The sequence below is a fragment of the Argopecten irradians genome, chromosome 3 (assembly GCF_041381155.1).
Source record: "Argopecten irradians isolate NY chromosome 3, Ai_NY, whole genome shotgun sequence".
In the NCBI taxonomy this organism is placed as follows: domain Eukaryota; kingdom Metazoa; phylum Mollusca; class Bivalvia; order Pectinida; family Pectinidae; genus Argopecten; species Argopecten irradians.
This window is the reverse complement of record NC_091136.1, coordinates 11,721,186-11,743,675: the sequence shown is the minus strand read 5'-3', so window position 1 is coordinate 11,743,675 and position 22,490 is coordinate 11,721,186. Positions and strand designations below refer to the sequence as shown.

General features: G+C 36.0%; 1 protein-coding gene across 1 annotated transcript; it reads left to right on the top strand.

The window, feature by feature from the left end:
- Positions 1-1,420: 1,420 nt before the first annotated feature.
- On the top strand, positions 1,421-21,563 carry LOC138317554 (uncharacterized). The gene is made up of 11 exons (XM_069259306.1): positions 1,421-1,547; positions 6,750-7,066; positions 7,719-7,938; positions 8,421-8,704; positions 9,833-9,973; positions 12,001-12,210; positions 15,198-15,313; positions 15,637-15,778; positions 16,349-17,367; positions 17,693-17,987; positions 18,489-21,563. The coding sequence occupies exons 2-11, from the start codon at positions 6,821-6,823 to the stop codon at positions 18,864-18,866; spliced, it is 3,051 nt and encodes a 1,016-aa protein (XP_069115407.1). The 5' UTR covers positions 1,421-1,547; positions 6,750-6,820; the 3' UTR covers positions 18,867-21,563.
- The last annotated feature ends 927 nt before the right edge of the window (positions 21,564-22,490 follow it).

The following is a 22,490-nucleotide window of genomic DNA, read 5'->3' as shown; positions in this document are numbered from 1 at the left end:
ATAATTGAAAGTAATAAAATGCATTTACATCTTCCTCAACACAGGGAGTCAGCTTTCTACAACCATCATTATATTTAAGAGATAGGCTGATAAAACGTTGTAGCAATACCGTACAACACGAAACTTTCTTGTAGAAGAACGAGTTATTTTTCTAGGAAACCACAAATAGAACAGCGATGCAATTTGATTATGAATACGTCATTAACAGACAAACAACCACGAATATTCCTATCCACCAAATGAGTGGAGCGTTCCTAAGCATGGATATATAGTCATGGACATGCCATGTTATACAGTAACAATGCAGAACTACTGACGTTTAATAAAAACCAATATATATGGTATACAATTCAGACAACACGCAGTCACAAGCCTAATAAAATTCTTCCAACAGCCATCTTATATCTTGTATAACTATCTTATTAATTATCAAGTCTTTTAAATCAGAATTCTTAAATTATATAGTTTGGAAAATTAAATTAATTTTATTTGATATGACTGGACCTTCTCTCTGAATCGTTAAGTGTATCTATGTTAATGTATTCTATATATACAGGATCATTGTACGAACAAAAACAGTCGTTTTATGATAAAAGTATAGTTTTTTTTTGCGCTGGACTCCTTAATTAATTTAGTCAGAGGCACATAAAGGGGATCCATAACTTATCATAATATGTTGATAACTGACCGCTGTCAGTAACGCCAATCGGAAAGCTGTAATGTAGACAGCTTAACTGTTAAATGCGATTCTAAAAGATTATATCCGCATTTGCCGTATCCATTCTATGTACTAAAAATATTTTGCAAAAAAGAAGGTACACAAGAGATCTAAGAGGGCTGTCAAAATCTAAGATGGCGATCTGTCGGCCATCTTATTTACCGATCGGTTCAAAATTGCAATATGTACGACTAAGGCCACAGGGGAATCTTCATATGCGATATAAGACGGATCCCTTCGTTACTTTCTGAGCAATAGCGGTAACAAACTTCAACTATCAAAATCTAAGATGGCGTCTATCGGTCATCTTGTTGACAGATCGGTACGAAAATGCAACATGTACAACTGGGGTCCTAGGGTAACCTACACATGAAATTTGAAACAGATTCCATCTGTTCTTTTTTAGAAATAGAGGTAACTAACTTCAACTATCAAAATCCAAGATGACGGCCTGTCGATCATCTTGTTGACCGACCAAAATGCAACATTCACAATTTTTATTTTACAGAAATGAATTTTTACATTTTGCTCTCTGAATTGTTTAGTGTATTTATATGAATATATTCTTTTGGTATAAGAACATTCTACAAGCAAAAACAATCGTATAGTTTTTTCTCGTGTTTATGTATTAACCTTAAACATATTTCGCTTTCTAAAAAAGCCCTTTGAGACGACCCCTCAATCAGGTCAGTGAGAGGCACACAAAGGGAATTCATGTATATGGTGTTGATAACCGGCCGCAGTCAGTAACGCCAACTGGAAAGTTGTAATGTAGGTGTTCAGGGTTGAATCCGGAATCTTGGTTTATTGACCCGATATTGACACAAAGGTAAGATTCTTAATTACAACATGTAAGAAATTATAACATCGAAAATAATTGTTAAATGTGATTCTAAAAGATGATATTCGCTTCACTGTATCCATCCTATTTGTTTTGTAAATGATATCACAAGAGAAAACGAAAGTACAACATCAATTAATGTTTTTATCATTATATTTGCCGGTTAACACACACAAGTACATTATGCATACGTATATTTTATATTCTCAAGGGGAATGTACCTGTAGATGACTCCAACATCAGTGAAGTTCCTACCACTGGAATTCCCAAACATGAAAATAGACGTTCCATTTATGTTTTTGTAAAGTGTCTGTTAGGCCGGGATCTAGGGGGGGTCTACGTGCACCCCCCCCACAACTTAACGAACCAAGGTTTTTCTGAAGCCTTATGACCCACTGATAACGAAATCGAGAGGTAACATTGTATAAACTGGGATGAACTTCCGGTTATGACGTCATCAAGATGGCCGCCATCTCGTATTTCACTAAAGATTGAAAAATAGTCATAACATTGACATTTTTCAACCGAAGAAGACAAATGAGGCATCAAAATGACCACAATAGAACAACAAATACATATCAGGACCATATATTCCAATATATGTAGCTATTTCTACGCAGGAAATGAAAAAATCGGATTTTAAGCTCAAAAATGGTAATTTTTTAGCAAATTTTTCATATTTGGCTTGACGCAGCAAAAATGTTTGTCAACAGCAAACTATTATTTCTAATCAGTTATTTGACCTCTTATCAATCAGTAAAAACAACACCAACAAAAAAACAATGTTAACATTGTATAAGCTCCGGTTATGACGTCATCAAGATGGCCGCCATCTCGAATTTCACTAACAATTGAAAAATAGTCATAGCATTAACATTTTTCAACCGAAGTAGACAAATGAGGTATCAAAATGATCATAATAGAACATCAAATTCATATCGGGACCATATAATCCAATATATGTAGTGATTTCTACGCAGGAAATGAAAAAATAGGATTTTAAGCTCAAAAATGATAATTTTTTAGCAAATTTTTCATATTTGGCTTTACGCAGCTGTAATTGTTTCCCAACAAGAAACTATTATTCGTAATCAGTTATTTGACCTCTTATCAATTAGTAAAAACAACAACAACAAAAATATATAGAAATTCAAAAGAGAATGATTGTTATACCATCATTTGGTTTACAAAACATCACCGGGTGCGTATACAGGGTACATGATTGCTGTTTTTTCCAAACCGCTGACACTACAGTTTCCGGATGTCTTAGAACTTCCTGAAGATAACATTGGCAATTGACGATCCATATCTTAACACATTTGAATTTTAAGGTGGCTTAATAGGCTTAATATCTAAGTGGGACTTGACAATTTCCTAACAAAATCCATTTTCGTGTTCGAAAGTTTGTAGACTAGTAGCGTCTCAAAATGAATTTTTACTGCACAACGCCAACTAATAGGGTATCAAATTAAAACTGAAGAAAGCATTTGTTTCCGTTAATACCACGACACTTTCCGAAATTTGTTTCTTTTAGAAATAGCGCATCCACTGTTAACTTTATTTGTCTGTGTGTAACGTAAGGAAATGTCAGATGGTTACTGCAGTATCACATATTTCTTTCAATAGTTCTTAATGATAAGCATTATCTTTGTGCGTGCTTTCTCGCCAGAGTGTCGATGAGCTGATGAGCTGATGTGACATTACATTACCGGTTTACCATCGTGGTTCTAACTTCTCAACCGTCCATGGCCAGAGGTAACATCAAGAACATCGGGTTCGCGGATGTTGGAGCTCATCCTGTTTTCAACCTAGTGATTGACATATCGTATATGATGTTCCAGACCTCTCCGGTAGGATGGAAAAGACACCAGAGCCACATTCTGCGAAGGGTTGAGTTGCATCTCCTTAATTCGTATGAAGCACAATTCCTCATTCTTGTGAACCCTCAGTGACCATAGATGACACAGGTGAATTATTTGAGGTCATAAAATGAGGTCTACAGTGAAGTTCCTCTCTTTGCCAAGTCTGGAGAGCACTGTAGAAAACTTTTTCTGGAGAGTTTTCAATGGTGTATCCACGCATACACCAGATGCGACACAACCAGTACCTTCAAGGGACATGGGAAAGTCTGACCAATGAAAAACATTTAACATTAATGACCTCATTAAAGACCTCGAGGATATCAACTGTGCCATCTATAGTCGCACGAGTGTCCACAAGGTTGATGAATGGTGCTTGAATCATTCCACCATTCGAAGAATCTGGATCTGGTGTAATTTCCTGAGAAGTCTGAAACAGCATATACGATATGTTAGAATCTGAAGGAGATCCCACATCCCTGAACCTGTTGTTCCTGATATAAACTCTGGCCATGGATGGGCCATGAAAGATGACAGGCTAGAACACCACTGGTAATGTAGTGTCACATCATCTCATCGACATCGAAGACGACGCTCTGGCTTTCGACGAATTAGATACTGATATCTCGATTACTCTGATTTGGACTGCATGTACCAGCTACCAGACATGCCGAGTCACGTCAGAGGATAGTGCAGTGAGGTGGGAAAGCATGCACAATGATAATGGTTATAATTGAGAACCAGTGAAAGAAATATGTGACATTGTGGTAACTATCTGACATTTTGCTAATAATATGCATAGGAAATAAACGAAACTGTGACTTGTCCTACCCGAGGCTAGATATTCTGTCAACTTTACATTCATGTTTCCTACTTATAAATCGTCAATAGTCAAACTTATTTAAGGAACTTGTAATACACCAGGAAACTGTAGTGTCAGCGGTTTGGAGTTAGAAAAATAGCATATACCCAGTATACGCACCCAGTGATGTTTTGTAAACTTAATGGTGGTATAACAATAATTCTTTTTTGTATCTCTATATATTTTATTGTTTTACTGAGTGATTAGAGGTCAAATAACTGTTTACGAATAATAGTTTCTTGTTGGGAAACAATTATAGCTGCGTAAAGCCAAATATGAAAAATTTGCTAAAAAATTATCATTTTTGAGCTTAAAATCCTATTTTTTCATTTCCTGCGTAGAAATCACTACATATATTGGATTATATGGTCCCGATATGAATTTGATGTTCTATCATGATCATTTTGATACCTCATTTGTCTACTTCGGTTGAAAAATGTTAATGCTATGACTATTTTTCAATTGTTAGTGAAATTCGAGATGGCGGCCATCTTGATGACGTCATAACCGGAGCTTATACAATGTTAACATTGTTTTTTTGTTGGTGTTGTTTTTACTGATTGATAAGAGGTCAAATAACTGATTAGAAATAATAGTTTGCTGTTGACAAACATTTTTGCTGCGTCAAGCCAAATATGAAAAATTTGCTAAAAAATTACCATTTTTGAGCTTAAAATCCGATTTTTTCATTTCCTGCGTAGAAATAACTACATATATTGGATTATATGGTCCTGATATGTATTTGTTGTTCTATTGTGGTCATTTTGATGCCTCATTTGTCTTCTTCGGTTGAAAAATGTCAATGTTATGACTATTTTTCAATCTTTAGTGAAATACGAGATGGCGGCCATCTTGATGACGTCATAACCGGAAGTTCATCCCAGTTTATACAATGTTACCTCTCGATTTCGTTATCTGTGGGTCATAAGGCTTCAGAAAAACCTTGGTTCGTTAAGTTGTGGGGGGGGTGCACGTAGACCCCCCCTAGATCCCGGCCTAAAAGTGTATAAGTAATGAAGTTAACTTCGTATTCCCGTATCCACCATTGGTATGTAAAGGATGAACTAAACAGGAATTGTGTAAATAAGTGTATCGGTCCCAGCTCCAGAGAAGTTTCGACAATTATAATTTACATGGAGGAAAATTTCTCAACACTCTGTGTATTGTAAACCTCTTATCGTTGAGGAGATGTTGGGTACCCTTTACATCCTGTACTCCCACTTTGGTATTTTTAAAGCGTTAAAATACTCACCATTTCCCACAATAGATTGCCTAAACAAAGACAGGTAAATTTTATAAGGATATATTTTCTAGTTTGATTCTTAAAGGAACAATATACGTGATGCATACTTCTCATTTTCACATGATCATGACATGTCTACCTGGTGTGAGTGTAAGGTAGTGATACGTGTAATCAGTATATCGACGGTGTAGTACACATGATGGATACTGTAGGTGATAAGGTTTGCAATACCACTGAATACAATAGACATAACTACATGTATCGTGGACTTCATATGTTACCGTATACGATCACTAACACACTGTCTAAATAATAATACCTTTCTGCAAGGGCAGATAACTTTACCATAAGCAAAGAAAGAATATTAAGAATAATAAAAACGCTACAATATACAATTACCATTACTGTCGAAACGGCAATTTATACAATTGATAATTTAAATGGTACAAACATCTGACATCATATGGAATTTTGTTTATATAGGCCAATTTAGAGTGATGCGCGATCAAATACCTTGATTTGATTTGCATAAAACGTCTCCTTACTGTTTTCATCATACCATTTATCTCAGTGGTATTCACTTAAATATATTAACAGCATGAGAATATAAATATATAGTCCCCCGAGGATATATATGAATTAACCAAATGAAAAAAAAACGAATGCGCTTATAAAAACGAAGACGAAGACATGGAGGCCTATACTTCGGGGAAACTTATCATTTATTCTTGTAATGGATGACTCAATTTCTCCAACTTCTAGTCCAGACAACATATATAGGTAGAATGTTCCCGAGGGAAAGGGCCCTCACGATAATTTATCATTAATAAAAATCGCTTTGTTTTTATATCTTGAGATTTAGTACGTCACATGACATTCATTATGCGTCATATATTTGGTCGCATGCTCATTCCCTTGGGAATATACTTTGGTATAGTTCCCGTAGTCAAGAAGGACAGGGAATTGTTGAAAAGTAGACCATGTCTGTTATCCAATCGCATTCCTAGTAATGAGTAATTATCATGTGATGTACTTAATGTTTAAAACTGTCCCTTTCAATTAATTTTTAATAGATAATCTTGATCATTTGCCTACATTAACAGAGAAGTATCAAATAATATCTGAATGCTTCAGAATACGATATTAACAAAATAATGAAACAAAAGTTATTCTGAAGTTGAAATAATCTGTTTTCGAATTTTTTATTTTTTTTTTAACAATTTCAGAATGAACATATTATAGCATGGCCAAGTGGAAACATAGATGCTTATAACATCCTATCTGTTGAGCAGAAGCCATGGCTCGGGTAGCGTTTTCCTGTGACTACAGCATTGAGGAAATAAAAAATCTTGGATTTATCGAATGCGTGACAATACTAGAGGCTAATAGCATTGATATTAAAACTTTGGAAGATCTGGAAGAGATACGAGACCTTATCATCAAAAACATAAAGTCCAACAAAGAATTCCAAATTGATGATGAAGGGGAGCCGAACGAAAATACTGCTGATGACAACATCACCACATCATCATCATATTCTTCAGTAAGTACAAGTGAACAAGTAAACAATCCAGTAAACAAGCCTATTTTTACGTCGATATAATCCAATGTTTTCATACTGAAACGAATTTTTCACAGTTTACTGTTATTCAATCTATTTAGTATCAGTTTTGCAGAATAAATTTATTCATGAAAACCGCGGAATGTAATCGCACGGGATATAATTTGGCTGAATGTATTCCTCTGTTTCGCCGACCATTGTGTGACATCGTAAAGCTATGAAGTGTGGAATTTCACTGAAATAGAATAAACAGTGTCTTAAAATATAAGCTGTACTTTGGCAGTGGTTAAGAAAGCCAAAAGTGGCGAAACTTTAAGGAACGTAATCCAGTGGCTTTCTTTACGGAGGGAAAGTATTTGTTTCCTTGTAACCACTAGCACCCAAAGGCTTGGTTTTTTAGTTCTAATCCCAATGTACACGATATGTGTTTTGCGCATTTGAATTCGGAATATGTATTTTGTTTTTACGCTTTCAACTGGAGCTATCTCACTTATTACAAATGATTCGGCATATAGCGATTACCTTCTCGTGGTCACTTTGTGTGTACATTATATTTCTAAATGTCGAATTGGAGTCGTTATAACTTGTCTGCCTCTTGATGATGAACAGTAACATTTTATCGTTATATTCATAGTCAGCTGATCTCATGAGCCAGATTATCTCCAGGGATAAAGCCATCAAAGCTGAACTAAATCAAGTATATAACGACCTCAAGGAACTTTTCAAGATGCGTCAGTATACTTCGGATGGCCCTCTCAAACACGAACTGCAGTCAGTATACCCTGGTGTCGAAACTATGTTGAAAGAGTACTCTGAGGAACTGATTAGTGACGAGTGTCCTATTGTTGTTACAGGTAAATAAAAACAAATCGCAACAACTCTTAATCATTTCCAGTCAGTGGTATATTTTAGATAAAGAAGCATTTTGATATTGGTCAATCAATTTAAATAAAAATTGCACTTAATGGAGAAAACAAGTACATTGTATGTGTCATCTGATTTTTTTTCTGTCGTATGTAAAAGATTAGTTTATGTTAGCGTTCTGTTAGCGTAGTGCTTTACACATACAACACCTGTCTTTTTAGCCCCGGAAAGCAAACATTTTTCGAACAATCAGTTTTGGTAAACGAATATATCTATTATATAAAAAAATCTATGTTTTGGACATGGATTCCAATATGGGTCACATATCCATTGCAAATCTTAGACTGCAATTTTCTTCTCAGATTTGACAACAAACATAAAGTTTGTCGATACTCTCTCTCATACAAAAACAAACGATAGGATATTCACGGAATTGATATACATTGTATTAGTTTTTTTCGTTTTTTTTAAGGTGAAACGAGTGCCGGTAAAAGCACACTGCTCAATCTGTTACTTGGAAACAAGATACTTCCTTCGTCTCTGCGTTCTAATACATCCACAGTCTGTCGTCTACGTAACAAATCACAGAAGATGATCAAAGTGCACGACAAATCCGGGGAAAATGTTATCCATAGCAGAACATTCGACGACAATATTACCGACGAAACACTCCGACAAGAACTGCATGCATATATCAGTTGTAAAACTGATCTATACAAATTTGTCGATATTTATTGGCCGATGCCATTTCTTGGGGTAAGAAAACATCATTTATTATATTTTTAATCTAATCTATAAGTCATGGTCAGTGGATTAGAAATAACCTCAGAAGACTCTTGGTGGACATATGTAAATGACCACAACACTTTGCACTCATGGGAGGGCGTCCTTAAATGACCTTGGTTTTTAATAGGACGTTAAAGGGAATAGTCGGGCAAAGAAAACCAGTCTAAATGCGTTCATTAGCCTTCCAAAAGTTCTCACTTATTAATACGACGGTCAAGTTCTGCTTATTTTCACAGTTCTGACCATTAAAGTAAAGAAAAGTTGAAAGCATTGAAAGCGAGGCTGTGTGGAAATGTAACCACGGACATAGTGAGCCGGGAGGACGTTTTAAAATTCCCATACTTTAAATTAATTTCTTCGTACGGAGAAGATTTTGACGAGAGATTTCATTTTTCCATTTCATAAGAAATTATACTGGATACATTCACACCATTTTTACCGACTTTAGCCATCCTTGCCCGACTGTTCACTTTAATCTAATAAACCGAACCAAATTTGCTGTAGATTATCTTACAGTTTTGCTTGAATACGAGTCTGCAAACTAGACGTAAAGTAAAGTTTTGGTTGGTTAGTTGATTGATTAGATTAACACTGTTTTAAGACACTATGGTAGAAACGAATTTTAGTAATTGATTTATTATGTAATTATGCATTATTCTCAATATATTTGGGATTTATGGAGCCATAGACCAAGAAATAGAAGAACATTCGCGTCTATGAAAAAGATTGTTTACTACTTCATAAACCCAAACGATATTGAGAATAATGCTTAATTTGAATATCTCCATGAGCTACTAATTATGCATTAGTTTCCGTGCTTTTACTTACTGTTACAATAAAACAAAATAATTCAGTTGTGGCGCATTAATATCTTGTCCAACAATAAAGTTTGGACAATGACTGTGCCGCTTTTATAATTTTCTGCGAAAACGTTCTGTATCTATGACGTCCTAATACTGACTTGACGTACAATTCTTTCAGTCTATGGAAAAATATCCTCAAAGATCTAACCAATCGAAATGAGTGTTACATGTGAAATTGAATTATTGATACGTATTTTGAGCAAATGAGTACAATATCATATGGTTGTATTTTAAGAGCCAGGTGATTATAGTAGACACACCAGGAGTAGGAGAGGACAGCGACATGACCAATCGATTAATGGAGTACCTCCCTAAAGCTGTGGCCTTCATCTACGTCATCAACTCTGAAAACGCCGGCGGAGTACAGCAGGATCGGGTAAGTCGGTGCATGGGAAAGCAATTGTACTATTAACCTCGTGTGTAATTTGTACATGTATGGTAAGTTTCTTGGAAACCGTAAAGATAATATATCACGGATAATTAAAACCTGAAACAGGCGAGAGAAAAACATAGAGGTCTAAATTGGGTCTCCATTTACGTTACATGGTCACCGTTGATCAAAAGTCCCGAATATACACCCAGTCATATGTACCCCATACTATAAAATACTCGCCAATTAGGTAACAGGACTAACCTTAGGTTTAGAAATCCCTGAAGCCATACATAGTGGTGCTTTTCAGAAGGACATTTACAAACATGGTCATACGAGGCACGTACGAGGATGGTTGCCACAGGGCACAGGGAACTGGCACGAAAATTTTTTAACCAATAGTATACATATATATATATTATAGTATCAAGGGTATGAACTCAGCGGTCGAGAAAAACGGACCTATTTTTTTAAAACCGTGATTATTTTAATAAATGGGTTATATACAACATTGACGGATATCTTACCTTAAAGAGAAATAATTTATCTTTCCATTGAGTGCTTAATGAACAAAATTGGCCTAGTATTGACGAAGTTATGGCTTGACGAATCGGGAAATTTACGACAAATATGCTAGGTAGACATTTCCCTGTCCGGTCGAAATGTCGTCTCGGCTCTAATGGGTACCCCAAAAACCAAGCCAAAATCACAAAATCTACGCTTGTGGTAGTAAACAGTACCCATAACAGTGTTCATCCACAATCTCCTTTGGAGGTGTCATGACCCGTAATTTGTAGAAACTCCATTTAAACATCGTGTAGCTCTCTTACTTTAACCGTCACCGCCATGTTCATTTGTTCTTCGGAACGCTTCTCAAGTTTACTCACAAGCACAACACTACATAATTTGCATAATGTATTCACGATATGTAAAGTCGAAAAGCGTTCCGAGAGAAAAATGAACATGGCGGTGACGGTTAAAGTAAGTGAGCTACACGATGTTTAAATAGAGTTTCTACAAAGTACGGGTCATGACACTTCCAAAGGAGATTGTGGATAAACAAAGTTATGGGTACTGTTTACCACCACAAGCGTTGATTTTGTGATTTTGGCTTGGTTTTTGAGGTACCCATTAGAGCCGAGACGACATTTCGACCGGACAGGGAAATGTCTACCTAGCATATTTGTCGTAAATTTCCCGATTCATCAAGCCATAACTTCGTCAATACTTGTCCAATTTTGTTCATCAAGAACTCAATGGAAAGATAAATTATTTCTCTTTAAGGTAAGATATCCGTCAATGTTGTATAGAACCCATTTATTAAAATAATCACGGTTTTAAAAAAATAGGTCCGTTTTTCTCGACCGCCGAGTTCATACCCTTGATACTATAATATATATATATGTATACTGTTAGTTTTAAAAAAGCGTGCCAGTTCCCTGTGCCACAGGGTCTTGTGATGACGGTTGTCACGTACACATTCGTTATGTCATGCGGATTGTGGACAATGAGACACCTGCAGTCCTGATGAATAGAATCTTACATAGGTCTGTCAAGTGGACAGGGATATCTCAACCCGAGTGAAAGATGTTGGCTAGTAAATCCGAGACTTGCCGAGGTTTGGCGCCCAATATATTTCACGAGGGTTGAGATATTCTTGTCCACTTGGTAGACACAGGTTTGATTTTTCTTTCCCATACTTATCGAAACAATTATGAAATTGCAGTTTTAAAAACATTTCCAAAGTCCCCCTATCACAGGAACGTCGCAGTGCGTCAAAATTAATGACGTCGCCGACAATAGATGCCGCTTGTATTGATGACGTCATGTCATTGTCTAGTGCGTGTGAGCTGTCTTTTTCCTTCCATAACAATAGCAGGATAACCCTGTCACGTATGGGAGATAATAGTAATGTAACTAGGAAATAAAGACGATAAACCTTTGTAGATAGCAATGTTCTTCCATTCCAAACTGATCATCATTTCAGCATAAGTGTTTGCGGGTTTATTTACTAATTTTTGTTACATCAACAGTTACTGCGGATAATCGAAACACAAAAACAATGGAGCGAAAAAGGAGGAAAACAGACATTTGACCACAACTGCACTCTGTTTGTGTGTAATAAGTGGGACGAAGTACCGGAACATGAGCGACGTCGAGTTTGGAGTAACACAGAGGATAAACTCAGAAGCTGTTGGCCAGGATTCAAACCGACTCAGATGTTTAAACTGAGCGCACTCGAGGTTAATATCATTTGTTTGGTTATGATCGACACTCTACGTACACTATAAATCAAAGGTCAACAGAAAATACTTCTACAGGACTTTTATTTGGTTTTAATGACATGTTTAAATATGCTCCACCGCTGACAAATGATAATTTTTCACTATCAAAAACAAGAGTAGACGATTTAGCATTTTTCTTTAGTTACCAAAGTTACTTACTTTACAACATTACCACCATTGAAAAGTTTGAACTTCTAATTTCACTTCAAGTTAAAAATATGAAAAATAATTAATTGTATCCCGAAAAAATTCCGTGGCACTATAGTACTAAGTACTGATTGCTCATGCACCAAATGCAAAATAAATTATTTTATATTATTTTTATGTTAAAGATGCTCTACAAATGGTATTTTTTCACTATCAAAAACAGAAGGAGACGATTCAGTATTTTTCTTCATTTACAAAAGTTACTTACTTTACACTATTACCACCTTTGACAAGTTTGAGCTTCTAATTTTACTTCAAGTTAAAAATATGAAAAATAATTAAAGGCCCACTACCTTTCCGAAACGGTTTTTGATTTTTAAAATGGGAATGTAAAACGAGATTAATAATTTTGTCGAGTGGCAAAAGTTATTAACTTAACGTTAATACTACACTTATTATCACCTCCTAAACAATTTAATTAAAATAAATAAAATGTTAATTTTCATAACGCGGGTCGTCTTATGTTTTCCCCGTCGTCCTAAATACCGCGCGGTAGTTGACTATCACTGTGGCAGACGGTAAAACAGCAAAATGACTCCCCATTGTTATCATATATTACGCAGGAAATTTTGCATATGTTTGGTGTTGTAACCTCATCTTAGGCCATCGGTATATATTTTCTGAGGTAATTAATGTTTTTAAGAAATCTTTATATTTTGCTCCGGAAAGGTAGTGGGCCTTTAATTGCATCCCGAAATAATTCCATGGCACTTTATCCTATATTGAATGAAGTACAAATTACGCATGCACCAAATGCAAAACAAATTATTTTATACTATGTTTTTTTAACTAGACATATATATACACGATTAAACACCAATTATTGTTCAAATGATGAATACCATTTATACTCTGTCGGCGGTGGAGCATCTTTAATTAGACATATATATATACACGATTATACACAAATTATTGTTCAATTGAAGAATATCATTTATGCTCTGTCGGCGGTGGAGCATCTTTAAAAAGTAGTTTTTCTGAAAGAACTACGCATGATTTGGTACCTTTTTGGCCCCCAAACCCGTGAAATTTTCAAACCTGTTATTTAGTGATTAAATTGTTGATTTTCAAATATTTATCTAGTACATCCCTTATAATTTAGTATGATAGATATGTATCACTACTGTTGTAGTTGCCATATTAACCATTCGAAATATGCATAAGATTAAGCTAATGAGAAAATCTGATTATTTTTCGGGTATATGTTAATAAGTTTTTCATCTAGGAGGCATAGAGAGCATCCTTACACAAACTCCATTTTTCTCCTTAAGATGTATCTGAAGTGCCTACATATTCTCAGTAAATATGAAATCGGTTCAAGACTGCGCCCTATCGTTGCTTAGAGAAAAACTTCCAAAAATAGGCCAAAATGACCATTTTCCACATTCGCTTAATTTATGTATATGTGGAATGGTTACTATGACAACTTGGGCGGTAATTATAGAAAACTACACTTTTAAGATGCTTTACCGCCGACAGAGCATAAATGATATTTATCATTTGAACAATAATTGGTGTTTAATTGTATATATATATGTCTAATTAACACAAAAAATGATATAAACTAATTTATTTTGCCTTTGGTGCATGCGAAATAGTACTTCATTCCATATAGGATATAGCGGCACGGAATTTTTTCGGGATGCAATTAATTATTTTTTATATTTTTAACTTGAAGTAAAATTAGAAGCTCAAACTTTTCAATGGTGGTAATGGTGTAAAGTAAGTAACTTTTGTAACTGATGAAAAATACTAAATCGTCTGCTCCTGTGTTTAATAGTGAAAAAAAAAACATTTGTCAGCGGTGGAGCATCTTTAAATACACCAGGGATATAAACATGTCAAATACAAGACTTAATTTCGTAACTTTTATGAAATCGGGGGCCAATAAGTGCCCAAACCATACAACAAATGGTAAGGTTAAACAATGGACAATGTTAATTATAGGGGTAAATTCAACTTTTGATACTGGGACGTGAAGTATAGTTTTTTTGGGTTTAATTACTTTATTAGTCCTATTAACAGCCAGGGTCATTTAAGGACGTGCCAGATTTTGGTGGAGGAAAGCCCGAGTACTCGGAGGAATAACACCTATCAGCGGTCCATACCTGGCAACTGCCCCACTTGGGATTCGATCTCGCGACCCAGAGGTGAAGGGCTTGTGGCAATATGTCGGGACATCTTAACCTCTCAGCCACCGCGCCCTCAAACGTGAAGTATAGAGAAGCTTACCTAACACCGTGGGATTTTTATTCTTGCAGTCGGGTACCTGTAATGTGTTGCAACATAATGATCTGATGAGCTATAGATTTGATGTTTCTCTCAACTGAGAAATCCCTTAAAAACATCTGCTGTACAAGTTTTTTGCGTCAATGTGTTGTTCTGGGTAATAGTATACAGTTGTTGGCTGGGGTTGAGGGCAACAGATAATTTGTTGGACCTGAAGACAAACTGTCGCCCGAGGCCGAACAAATCATCTGTTGCCCGAAAATCCAGTCGATAACTGTTATACCCCATTGTGACGTCACTCCGGTCCAACAGTACATTTTAACAGTCGATTTTAACAGTTCTTTGGACCGCTCGACGGAACTGTTCATTTATTGGCATTTTTGTCAATAGATTTTATATAGAAACTAATTTAGAGGGGTATAACAATCTTGTTTTGCATATGTTGTTATTAACCTGTTGTTATTAATAAAGATAAGAAGACAAAATACATACTCACTTTACAATTACAGGTTGAGAGACGATACACAAATGGTCTCGACTACACTGAAGATTTCAAGAAACTTCTGAGAGGAATTGATAATATGGTTCCGGCGACGCTACAAGAGAAAGTGAAACAACATGCGTGGTAAATTAGCTCGATACTAATTAAATTTATATGACCATTGTGCTTCAAAATGGGATAAAATTTAAGAACTGGTCGTTTCAGGTCAAAAGCATCTTTCTAAGTGTACCTTTAATTATTCACGACTTAATGATAGGATATGTGTGACACCAGAATGTGTATGTATCTTCAATATAGGTGATTTTTGGTTTCGATAAATAACGCTATGCCATGTAATTAAATGACCTTTGACATCAAAACTCGCCAAATTGGTTTTAGTACTGCTGGAGGCTTCAAAAACCTAGTAATCTCATTTACATGCAGTTTATTCGCCAATGCACATCTAGGTGGCAGGAAAGGCTCCTGAAGAAGATAATGCACCACGTGACAGCTCGGTTAAACAACACCAGACTCAGTCAGGAGGAGAAAAAAGCAAAGAAAGAGAAAGTGGAGGCGCAACTCCAGAGGCTGGAATGTAATACAGAAGATGTAAGTTATAAGTACAGTAACTGGTAACATAACATTTTTAACGAACTCAGCTGAAAAATCAACATAAAGTGAATATATCATTTGTTTCACATTCAATATTATTTTTTCAATTTTCTTAATTTCAAATCTGTCATATAAACGTAATAGATAAAATTGTACAGTGGCTACTTTTTGTTTTGAGTTGAGCGCATGTCCCTGTGAAGAAAGCGTTGAGTTCTATACCTTGGCCGATACACACCATAGTAGTTTCTGCTCTTGCTTAGCGCTCTGTAAAAGGGAATGGAACGACTGGTTTGCCCGCTATCAGTATGATTTGATTGGGGTGATGTGTTGTCCGATTTCTTGGGCGGCATGCTGCAGTGATATTAAAGAATGAAGTGGGCAGTGTTTCCTGTTTTGCAGAGACACAACAGGAATTTACCGCTGCCCTCCAAACAATGATACATTCACATACACACTGCATATACAGGATACCTCATGAAATGATTTAAGCTGTTTATCGGACGTTAAGTCCAACCAATTAAAAAGTAACAAAGACAGAAAATAATTTATTTACATTTGTATTTAAAGGTGAAGAAAAAACTGAAGAACGAGGCAAAAGAACGATGCGAAACTATCAGTAAGAAACTTTATGCACATATGCATAGTCCGGATATCGTCAGGAAGCTTAAGCAATGGGATGCAAGAGCAGATATACCATTGAGAGAGTCGGATATTAGCCTAATCGAACATGAGGCTAAGGAAAAGATCCTTATAAAGATCGGGAAAGAAATTAAACAATGGTGCGAGACAGAAAACCCGTCAGATATAAAATCAGAACTAACCAAACAATTTAGGAAAGAATATAGTCTGCTGGAGGAACAGTGTCGGGATATCGACAGCGTGGTGCAAAACACGAGTGAAAGGTCTTTGAGTGTGGAGGTGGAGGAAGAGGAGGAGGGGTCTCACCGCATTCCTCTTTTTGCTGGCAAAGAAAAGCTGGCATTGGTACTAACAGCCCCTTTGTGGGTTCCCCTGATGGTCTTGGCTTTATCACTGGCATCTCCTGTAATGGGAGTTATTGCCATCAAGGATAACCTTAAAGAGAAGCAAATGTGCAAACGATATATCCAAGATAAAGAAAGTTTCATGAACAAATGGGCCGATGAAGTTTTGTCAAAGATAACTCTTGAGACAATATCAACAAAACTACAGATGACGTATTTGGAAAATTTTCACGCATGCCTCGATCAGCTTTGTGATGTTATGATTCCCCGACTGATCCAGTCGGACCGAGAATTAGTTGAAAACATCCAGAACGAAGAGCGTCGGTCTTCAGTAATTCGTAGACAGTATCAGCCGCTGGAAAAACGCTGTCAGATGATCACAGGAAAACATCTACTTGTACAGATGGAATACTTTTACGAGGATAAAATTATAAACAAGAACGTAGAGAAGGGGGATTATCTTGGTAGGGGTTCCTTTGCCAATGTGTATAAAGCTGAAGTGGTGATAGGCGGTGAAAGAAAGCCAGCAGCCGTTAAATGTATGACTGAGCCTTTGGACACTCCAAACTCTTATTCCCAGTTGACAGAGGTCACAACTCTCCTGTAAGTTTAGATTCATGAACCATGAACCTTAACGTTGTTCATTTGAGACCAATCTGCAAGAACATTGATATTTTCGAATTTCAACCATTGGCAAAACGCCTTGTTTATAATATGACCATGTGATAAATGAAGTGGGATCTTACTAGACCCTTGTCGATCTACAAGATCGTTATTATTGATGAAGGTTGTGTTGTTAGTCTTCTGATGTCACAAGTTACAATTGATGTGTAAAGAATATTCGGATAGTCATATATAGTAATCCTTAAAAGCAATAATAAAATTTTGTTTCATATTATTGTTAACTCTAGTTTTTGGTTACTTACAGAACACTTAACCATGGATGGATCGTGAAGATGTTTGGTATTTCTTACGAGGAGGTTGGATCATACAAACACCTACAAATCATCATGGAGTTGTGCGACTTTTCTCTGTCTTCGCAGATATTCCCACGCTCGGGCCCCGCTCCTGTTGTGCCGTGTAGTCGGTTTAAACTTTCTTCTGAAGAAGGCAAAAAATCATTAGAATTTTTCAAAGGGGTTTCAATGGATGTGTGTAGGGGCCTGGTGTACATACATAAACAAAACTTCATACACCGAGACCTCAAGCCAAGCAATGTTCTGGTATGTAAAGATATAGTCTAATACATGTATGACCACGTGGTTATCCTTGTTATTACGTAATGTGGTATTCCTAGCATATTGTCTGTTTTCTTTCTCAATGAAACTCGAAATAATACAACTTAATTACTATTAAGACTGTTTTTATCGAAATGAAACCACTAAAGCAACATAACGTGTCCTGGAATAGAAACGTTTCATTATTTATCGAAAATTAGCATCATGCATCCAAGTCAATGCATATTCCCATTTGAGTCTGACCCCACCCCATACTTTACTTTATGAGTTAGGAGACTATAATTTGAATGTGTGTTGGGAATGGAAGCGCTGTTACAAATGCTATTAGATTTGCTAGTTTATGTTTGGTGATATATGAAATTATTCTGATGTTTTTGAATGAACACCATGCAAGTTGTGACGAAACATCAGGAGTAGTATTCAAGTCAAGTCCTTGCTTGATGTATTTGCAGTCTAGATAAGCAATCCATACTTTGATAATTTCAGCTGAAGAACGGCACCGCCAAGATTGCTGACGTAGGACTGACGAAGGAAAGGGAGCTAGTCACAGGAACCCTAGCCGGAACGCCTTGTTATGCTGCACCGGAAGTGATCAAAATGAAACTGTATGGTACTGAAGTGGATATTTACAGTCTCGGTATCATGTTGTGGGAGATGTGGTATGGCACCGAGGCATACAAAAATGACGGTATTACAGGATATGAGATATGGGATCATGTAAAGAATGGTCATCGTCCAGGGTTCAACGAGAGTAACGTCCCCTACCCCTCCTTACAGAAACTGATGAAACAGTGTTGGCAGGAGGACGGGAAATGCAGGCCAGAAGCTGGACAAGTTTTTGATGTTTTAAAAGACACATTGTAACGGTATAGAACAACCAAAAGTCAGTTCGGTATCACCACATGAGTGTATACTTATTTTGTTTGAACGTTTATAGTCCCAATATACATGGACATAGCTATAATTACTGATTACATTAGTATACTATGTGTAAACCGTTTTCTTTCCATCAAAAGTGTTAAAAGATAGTCCTCAATGATAACAAGGTATCATTTTGTCTGGATGATCATGAAGTAGATTGTTCTCGTGAATTGCCATCACCTTAGAAATATTATATAGTTAAAGTATGGGATTTGCCGATCGCCAGGCAGTATATAACCACATCTCGTACTCGCAAACGCACGTAAGTCCTTTTCAATGTCGTAGCAGATGTCGAAGCATACACAATACAAATTGCAAAGTCATGTAAGGAATCCAGATGGTTTGATTGACAATCCGTCAATTGAGGGGTATAACAACTTACAATAGACCTCAACTGCAAACTTTAACTGTTTTAATATACCTATACATACAAAAGTTATGATTTCACTGGGAGCTGTTTCATACACTGTATCTGTGTCCTGATAATATTCAATAGCCATGACTTGTAAGAAATCAAAGACAGTATATTGCTTAACGGTTGATAACTGTTTTATATGTTACAGTAGGTGAAATTATTATTCGCCTCAACTCCACACCCCTATACTATATTTACGCTGACTTAATAAAACTGCTCCTATGAAATCAACATCATCTTGATTTAGTATTGACGGTGCAACATATTCTAGGAGATTAAATTAAAATAATGATAGACTGATATAGTTAGGAGTCCAAAGGTTCCCGAGTTCGATTCCTATCGGAGACAGCACCTCAATGTACATTACTGACTCTGCAATATGTCAAATTCTTATACAATAGTCATGCATTAGAGAACTGCATGTTATTTATACATGTAATGCAAGATGTTTTTGTTCATACGAAATATATAAATATAGGGGGTGGGGGTGGAAACCATACTTATCTGACAAACATGGAAATATTAACTCGGAATCGCTCGTAGTCATGTAAATATGATATTATCATCGTGCAATTTATTTTCATCAATATTATTTCTACTTTTTTATGTTGAATTTGATGCCCGACCTATGCATTTAGAATTTTAGAATTGTTTAGGGGAGACAAGTTGCATCCAATCACGCACTCGGAAAAATCCGTATATTCATATGAGCATATTATCGCCTTACAATTTGGTGCTGTGAACATTTTTTCTACTTTTATCGATGTAATTATTTCACGTCATGTTTATTTTTATGCAACCATTCTTTATTTCTCACATGTTTTCTATTTTGTCTGGTAAAGAGTGTAAGTGTTGTTACTATATTTTATATATATTTTGCTTGACTTCCATGACTGCTGTTTCAGAGTTTTGCTTAAAATGTGTACCTTGTTTAAGCTTATATCGCTACCTCTCTGACCAAAATCTTATAACTGGCTAGTGCTGCAGTCTACAGAGTACATGCTGCCCCTATTGCATGATCGTAAAATGCGACTAAATTTATGAATATTTTTCTTCACTTTCTTCCGAACTTACTTTCTTCATCCTAACGTCTTCCTTGACACCACCTCACGTTTGGCCTTCAGTTGAGTGCTTGAGGTAGGCTCTGAATTCTGTCACCTGTATTATGTGACCGGGAGTGGTGTGTTACTTGGTGTCTTCGACGACATGCTTCAGTGATAAAAGACTATTAATACAGCAATAGACACAGCACGAATATACCACAGTCTCCCAACACACGCATCACTTACTTCATGCATGCAACATACTTCATACATGTGAAGCCATGCGTCCTTATTTGGCCCTGGCTGGACGTTAATTTAACAAACCAAACAAACAAACAATTCTATAGAGTACAGTTTATATGACCTTATGCCATAAGGGGAAAATAGGGCCGAAAGAGGACATCAGATCCATAGGCCTGCTTAACTCTATGTCAGAGCGTTAAATATCCGGGGAAAATAGGATCGAAAGACGGCATCCATGCTTAACTTCATGTCAGGGCCTAAAAATCTCGGGGAAAATTAGGGCCGAAAGAGGACAATTCCCTGTTTAACTTTTAACGTTCACATCTTGTCACAAAAGTGTGGGGATGCCATGGAAAGGTACCACTTAGGGCAAATTTTAGGCCCGCTTCAGGTAAGAAAATGTACAAACTTAAGTTAATGTTTTACTGGACGTTTTATTCAATGTACCCGCAATAGTATTCTTTGTATTCTCGGAGAACGATTTATTTTGAAGTAAAGTAGTGTTTCACTCAACTTCAATATTCTAGATACTCTGAGACTAACAGAGTGACGTGCATGTACACGTCAATGACGTCCTCGACGTTGGCCAGAAATAATAAATAATTTGCAAGGAATGTTACGTTTCTTCTGACATTACACTAGTATATCGAATTCAAAACGGAAAACATATTTTAAAAACAATATATGTTCCTTCAATTAAAGTGCAGTATTCCTTTAACAAATACTGTTACAGTAGAAAAAAGTAATATTTCGATGAAACATCCGCATTTTCATGTTAAATTACACACTTCGATTGACTATAATTTTTATTTATTCGAAAATATTATATAAAATTATAAATGGTCGTGCAGTTTTGCATATGTATGATTGCTGTATATTTATTGTTTCAAAATTAAAGAATGACGATGACACTTTTAAAATAAACTTGTTTTGGGGTTATATGTTGTACTTTTTGTTTTTTATGTTACCTAAGACAAATTTTCAAGACCAAAATTTCAAAAAATCTTCTATTGAATTCACAGATTTGATGGAAACAAATACTCTTTATAGATAAAAAATTAAATTTATAAAACCACCGACTGCTGATGGGCCAAAAATATGTCTTTGTGTCATTCTGTATCCGAACTCAGGTAACCGTTAAGGCCCATGGGCCTCTTGTTGTAATTGTGCACGCGATAATGACAACAAAACCGCTCAATTTTAAACCTCAAATGTGGTTTTAATGGAAACATTTAATACATTGCCTGTTGCCTTCCTGTTTTGTCCCTGATCATCTTCTTACAGCTTGCACAGCTTCACTATTTACGATGATGGAGAGTATAAGGGAATCGGTGGGGAATACATTTTTCAAACCGAATCAGGATTAATAACAAACATTCTCTTGAAATGTGCATCGGATACGTTAAGTGGTTGATTTTTATTTTTAAAATGTCTCACGACATTAGTGAAAAAAACTGCATTTTCAATTGTTGGATACAGCATAATTATTATTGGCTATTCTGGTATCTACATGGAGAACCTTTGTCTGAACGGGGGGAAACTTTCGAGTTATATGTTTAGTAAAACCTAATATTCTTATGATACACATTTGCCAATGTTTTATGTGTATCCTATATATCGTGCTGATGTTAATGTTTGAAGATAGATGATCGTTCAAGCCTCTCTGTTGTTTCTAAAATACCTGGCAAGGCAATCGCAAGTCTATCTATAACGTAATAAAGGATTGGAAATTCCGTATAATAATGTCTAGTCTGTTTCAACAAAAAGTGCATTAAGTAAACTTTTCCCATAAGGAGTCTGTTTTAATTTTTTTTTAAATAATGAAGGGCTTTTAAATGTTGGAATTTGCTAAAATATACTAGTAGC